Here is a 6,537-nt window from a genome sequence, read left to right as displayed (position 1 = left end):
ATGGGTTCAGCAGCTTGAGCAGAGATCCCAAAATATGTTTTTACCCATCTACCTCCTCTAGCCCCACAGGGGAGACATCAAGGGCTGCCCAAGCTGCAGAGATATACAACGTATTCTCTGCAGTGCGACCTGAGTCAGCCTTGAGGCCTCTTGTCAATGGTACATGTCTAAAAAACCTCCACTGGAAGATGTCCAGCCTAACCAGATGCTTAAACCGTCTCATCTGGTTCTTTTCAAAGATGAGGAGTATTGACTGTTTAAGGTGGATGCCTGTTATGTCTCATGATCACAGGTAAACCTACTATATCAGGTAGGATGGAAGAGCAAATCTCCCCACTATGAAGTATTATTTTCACCACAAAATAACTGTCATTAATGAGACTGTTACTGTATCTTCAGCTTAGATTTACTTAGCCATTCTCAGTATTCATAATTTTCCTTAGTGTTGGGACAAGTTCCTGATATGTCAGTGTGTTACATTCTCTGAGATCTGTTGTGGTTTCCCCATGTATTTTTAATCGGGGTGTTGCCTCATTGGTGATCACTGATGAAGTCATGCAACTAATGAAGACCAGACTCATGTTACTGAAAAAGAACCTTTATTGTTTTCTCATCGTCCGTCCGTTTCCCATAAAAGTGCATCATAGGTGATTTCACAACGTCAAATATCTCACACATTAAAACGAGGACAGAAGTGAGAGAGAGAGAGAACGACACAAGTCAACCACGCCATACACTTAGCCAGATACACTCATTGTGGATAGCACTGGGGTGAGCACGGCCTGAGAGAGAGAAAGAGAGCGCTTCGTCCGTGGTCGGGGGTCAAAAGTCAAATGTATAAAAGTGGTGCAGAGGGTTGTCTAGAGAGAGAGTGAGTGGGAAACGCAGAAAAAAGAGAGGAAGAGTATGTCTTGACTCAAATTGTTCCTTTAGAGTAGTAAAATCAGATGTTGGTCATTTTGTCCATTTAACCCTTGACCATGGTAGCGAACTCTGCAGGAGAAAAGAAAGACAGCGTGTTATTTATATATCTCTGGAAGACTTAACATTATTCTTTTAATCAAAAAAAGCTTTTAAGTTGTTATTGTTGTTTTTTTAACAGGATTTTAAGACCAGACCTAATATGCTCCCTTTCAGACTATTGGCTGTTCAGAGCTAGCAATGTCACAGGTACAGTTTATTTTTAGTTTAAGAGAAGGTTTTAATCTGTAAAATATACATCTATGTATTTTATTTATTATTCAAAGTTTATTCACAGGCTGAGAAACAAAGGTTTTAGCAGTTAGTAGTGATTTTGTCAAGGTTTTCAGAAAAACCTCAGCCTTTAGGAGGATCTTCTCAGATTTCGCTTCAAACACTTTTATAAATGACCCATTAGGTCAGAATGAGTTCATAGGAAATCATGCATTTCCTCACCATCAACTCCGATCTTGCCATCACCATCAGAGTCACCGGCCTTGAGGAAGGTCTGTGTCTCAGCATCAGTCAGAGCTCTGGCACCGGCAGAGAAGTTCTGCAGGAACAGCCTGGAGAGGATGATTAGAGAAAATGACTGTGTGATCTATTGATGTGCATTTTCAGACTAGAACTGTAGCGTCTCAATTGTATTTTTTTTCTTTCCACAAAATGTTTTGATTTTGAAGACTTTTTATAGATATTATCTGTTAGAAAACCTCCAGCTCCTCCAGTTTTGTTAACTTTATCTAACCACTCCAGCAGGCCCTTTCCCTCATGCAGTATCGTTTGGTCTATGACATGCTACAATAGGAGACACCGGAGGAGAGAGCCGGCATAGTGTTACTGCCAAAGCTTTTCTACAAGCTTTCATGCTGTGACATCATCCTGATTTCACTGTGGCTTAATGAAAGACGATCTGTGAGTGACATGAGGTGAAATCTGAGTGAGGATGCCTACTTCAGCTCCTCCTCCTCAATGAAGCCACTGTGGTCCTGGTCAATGACGGCGAAGGCCTTCTTGATCTCATCAGCAGACTTGGCAGCCAGGCCGACCTTAGCGAAGAACTCTTTGTGCTTGAAAGAGTCGGCAGCTGTAAGGAGAGGGGGATCCCGTCAGACACTGAAGATGTATAGCTTACAAAATGATGCATGTGTTGCTGGTGTACTAGTTCATTTGGAAGGACTGGCAGTTGCTTGCTCCTTATGCACAATTTTCACTTTTTAGCTTAGCAGAGGTACTAGTCTCACATTAGCTACACTTATAAAATACAGCTTTCTGCTAAAACTTACTGTATTTACATGAACTTTTAGCAAGTTTGCTCCACCATTCATCTAAACCAAGATTTGATGGCACATGGATGGTGCCAGTTTCTTTTCATGATAATATATGTAACTTTCTATGCATGTAGCTACTATATAGGCATATCCCTGTAAAAGAGAAATTAAAGCATGTTATGATGGCTTCGTGTTACCTTTGCAAGCTGCAAGGGCTGCAGTGATGTCAGCTTCACTCAAAAGTGCGGCGAATGCCATTTTGAACTAAGGGAGGAGAGCAGAAAACAGGCCATCAGTTCAGCACTTAAGCTCTATCAAAATCAGACAGGATGAAACAGTTTAACTCTGAGCCTAAAGGCATCTCACTGCATTTTGTAGTACACTGTTCAAAGTCATGCACAAATTTCACAGTTGCTCTCTTTGAGTATTCCAAGGTACTGCTCAGAAAAAGTAGTCCAATTTTTCCATAACAAAGCACTCCATGGCAAAAGATCAAAACTCCTTTGCAGTTGTGCTCGACAAGTTGATTTTTCACCCCATTTTGGCTCCTTAGTCAGTCCAAAGCCAAAATTTGGGCTTCTGATGCTCAGAATTCGACCCTTTGCGTGATTTAAGTCCCACTGCATGAAGAGAAACTCTTCGACCAAGGAAGTAGACTTGCCTACACGTCTGTGGCTCTTCAGTGAAACTCACCTTGAAGTTATCTTTAAGACTAGAGTGGATTCGCTTAGAAGATTGTGACCACTGCAGTGAACCCCCTCAGTGACAGTTGTAAGCTTATATACACTTCCCTCAACCGAAATATGATGCATAGGCTATGTAACAGACACTGTGAGCAAAGAAGTCAGTTGAAAAATGTGTCCACTAGACAGAGCTGTTCTATTTATATGTACATAAATGAAGATGCTTAAATGGTAGGCAAAGTGTAGGCATATGCAAAAGTGCTTGATATTGGATAGAGCTAATAATATACGCTGCTGATTTGAGTGAAACACACTCTGCATGCAGCCTGTTGGACTGTGCAGAGTACCAGAGGGGTAGAATGAGGTAAACTTTTATGTAATTTAGCAGGCATTACAACTTATCAGAAACATCCAACAGGTTTGCATTTAATATTGTGTCATTGAGCTTGATATATTCATTTTTCTCTGCCTTGTTGTGCAATTGTGCATGGTGACTGTGCCAAATGGATGTAGTTTAATCACTGCATTGATTTCAAAATAAAATGTTTACTATGATGAGCCCTGACATCTCGATTCAAACTAAGTGAATAAGCATGCAAAATAAATTGTGTGCTTTTGGCATTCTTGCCTTTGACAACCAACACTTTTGTCAAATTTCTGCAGTAAGTTTACATAATAAAGAAATTCCCAACAAAACATTGTGTAACATTTACTGATTACGTGTGTGCATGTGCCTTTATGCCAGAATTACCACACCATTACCACACCATGTGTTTCAGTGTTCAAAAGGTATTGCTGTTGTTATCATTCATAATTGCATGTATTTGTACTTTTATTGAGTGTAACCAAAACAAACAATGATTTAACCCCCCCCCCCCCTATTTTTTTTTTTTTTTACCATTTTTTTTATGGGATTCACAATGCTAATCTCTTAAAAAATAGCTCTTCTGATTTTGTCTTTGCTTTGTTATATCATTTTGGCTCCCAGACTGTATTATAGTTAGTCAGCTAACTAAATTGTTAAAATGTGTTAAATTTTAAGTTAAAATTAAAATTAATAAAAAGAGAAAACACAGCAAATGTAAAAGGCTCAAAGCTACATAATACAGCTTCATAGTTACTTTTATTATTGTTATATTGTTGCTTTTATTTTGAAAATGTCTGCAGTTTTTGGCTTAAATGTCTCTTATTTTGGATTACTCATTCTTTGTTTTATTTTGTGAATGCAGTCTATGTTGTAAACAAAAAAAAACATGTTTATGTAGAAGACATAATCAGTTTATCTCAGCAATACGATGATTACAGTTACGACATGTGATAGTGGTGCAAGTGGAGCCACAGGGATTAACAGAAATGGATCATTTAACCATACATCATCATCATTTAATAACATGCAGCTCATTACTGTCTGCCAAGTTTTATTTTTGGACCTCCTACATTTATTCCAACCATTCCTACATATGGAGATGAAACTATTTGCTGGGCTATTTTTGGAAACTCACCATCATCATCTTGATGTTCCGATATTGAAATGTGCTATTGCATAATCAGCTCTCACACTAAACCCAAACAAAAACATTAAATGAAGAACTCGTCCAGGGGTGTTTACCTGCTAATTTGCTCACAGGACTGGTGCAGGCTGTATTGCACATCAGGAGGCAGTATTGATATGATCCTGTAATTACTGTTATCTGGAGTTAATAATCTCAAATGTGTTACTTCACCTCAGCTGAATCTAAATATTACAAATGTAAATTGAACGTCATTATGCTTATTTTTCCTTTAAATCTTCAGAAATCTTTAATTTTTAGTATTTAACATGTGTCTTGGTCAAAGGAGGTCTTTCACCTTGAACAACTTGGCTATAGATACTGTAACTATTCTTGCCCTTCTTCAATATCATGCTTGAATTTCAAATAACTCACAGCAGGGATGAAACCCATCAAGCAAGGCTATGAATGTCTGTAATCTGAGATGGCAAAGGAACACCACCATCATATTCTGAAATTTATATTTTAAATTTTTCCTGTTTACTACAGAAAGATTAGAATTATATCGCTGTGTATTTGTAACCAAAACCGAAATTCATATAGCTGTTTGTCCAATCACCACCTGAGAGCAGAACAGTTTCTTCGGTCAAGCTGCAGCAGAAATAGAAGTGACCCACATCTACTGTTACTATGAGAGAAAGTTGCAAATAAATGTGTGTCTCTGACAGAAGTCTCAGAAACTCTATCCTGTCCCAGGCTTTCTCTGGGTCACTGCAAATACTTGGCTTCCTCCAAAGAAAAACTGCTGAAACACTGCCAGACACTTTCGTCCAAAGAGCCACTGCTCTGTCTGCCAGAAATCAGTTCCGTCTGATCCAACTGGATCCCCTCTGTGTGCTCTTGTTCACACGATAAAATCTTTCCTGTCTGCAATACTCAAGGTGTCAATGTCCAGTTTTCTGATGCCATCTACTTTACATGGAAATTTACGATATTTTACTAACAGGGTTGCATAACACGAGTTATTAATTTGTGGCTGAATGCCCCTTCTAGTAATTCTTAAACTGAAAAAAATTTGGCAGAAACTTGTCTGAGGATACATAGTGATCTCACTAGGATCCTACAACTGTTCCAATATTGTTTTTTGGGATTTATTCTAAAAAAAAGACTGGATTTTTTTTTCTTTGTTTGTTTGTTTTTTGAATGACGAAAGACTGGATGTTAACGTCTGAATCCATAAGGGACATATTTTGGATAAAAGCAAACTCCAAGCTGACTTAGAGTACATAAAATCACACAGTTAAGCAAGAACTTATACAAACTCCCCCCAAAAAAGAAAAAAAGAACTTCTACAATATAAGTTTCCTAATAGAATGGACCAAAATAGTGTAAATCAATTTGTTTGCAGCAAAATTGCATTACAGTTAGCCCTGGGAGTAATCAACATATATATATATATATATCAAAATAAAAATCCAGTTTTAGCCTCTGACAAGACTCAAAAACTAAAGACAGACCCAGGTGGCAGTGGCTACATGGGGATAACTGTACAAACAGTCCCCTTTATACAGCTTTTTTACACATACAAAGTTGAATTACCTCAGTTTGTGTGTAAGAAATCCTATCCACACTATTGGTGAAGTAGAAAGACATCTTTTAGTCTCTTCAGAGGTTTGAAATAGAAATGTATTCCGATGCAGGTCTATTGCTCCCGGGGCTAAAAACCACAATTACAATTCTGCAGCAAACACACATTTAATCCCAAATCAAAACTTCTTTGATTCATGTGGTTTTGGTCCTTTGTTGCTTTAAGCGCTGTTTCACAGTCACAAGGAGACTGTTCAAATTTATCAGTGTCAGTTAATAATAATGTGTTCACCTGGTTTTAGTTGCGTAAATAATACAATTATCTTAAAATCAACATCCAACATGTATTGAAAGGGTTAATATGCTGTTTCAATGTATACACTTAATTCACCCTGGTTACCAACACAGAGGTGTCAAAGTGAGATTGAGAGAATGGTAAACACTTAATTTACACGGTGGAAGATTGCCCGTGATGTTAATTAGAGAAACCACAACCTGTCACCCTCGTACAAGCGAAATATCTCCCAGTGCTCAATATGACGTCAG

At 38.2% G+C, this 6,537-nt stretch overlaps 1 protein-coding gene across 1 annotated transcript; it reads right to left on the bottom strand.

Moving 5' to 3' along the window:
* Positions 1–582: 582 nt before the first annotated feature.
* Positions 583–3,023, bottom strand: LOC133419182 (parvalbumin alpha-like). The gene is made up of 5 exons (XM_061708213.1): positions 2,925–3,023; positions 2,429–2,495; positions 1,915–2,047; positions 1,417–1,526; positions 583–993 (listed from the first exon to the last, which is right to left on the bottom strand). Exons 2-5 carry the CDS (start codon positions 2,487–2,489, stop codon positions 968–970), a joined length of 330 nt encoding a protein of 109 aa, XP_061564197.1. The 5' UTR covers positions 2,490–2,495; positions 2,925–3,023; the 3' UTR covers positions 583–967.
* Positions 3,024–6,537: the final 3,514 nt, after the last annotated feature.

This window comes from Cololabis saira, chromosome 19 (genome assembly GCF_033807715.1).
Source record: "Cololabis saira isolate AMF1-May2022 chromosome 19, fColSai1.1, whole genome shotgun sequence".
NCBI classification, from domain to species: Eukaryota; Metazoa; Chordata; class Actinopteri; order Beloniformes; family Belonidae; genus Cololabis; species Cololabis saira.
This window is presented reverse-complemented; position numbering and strand designations above follow the sequence as displayed.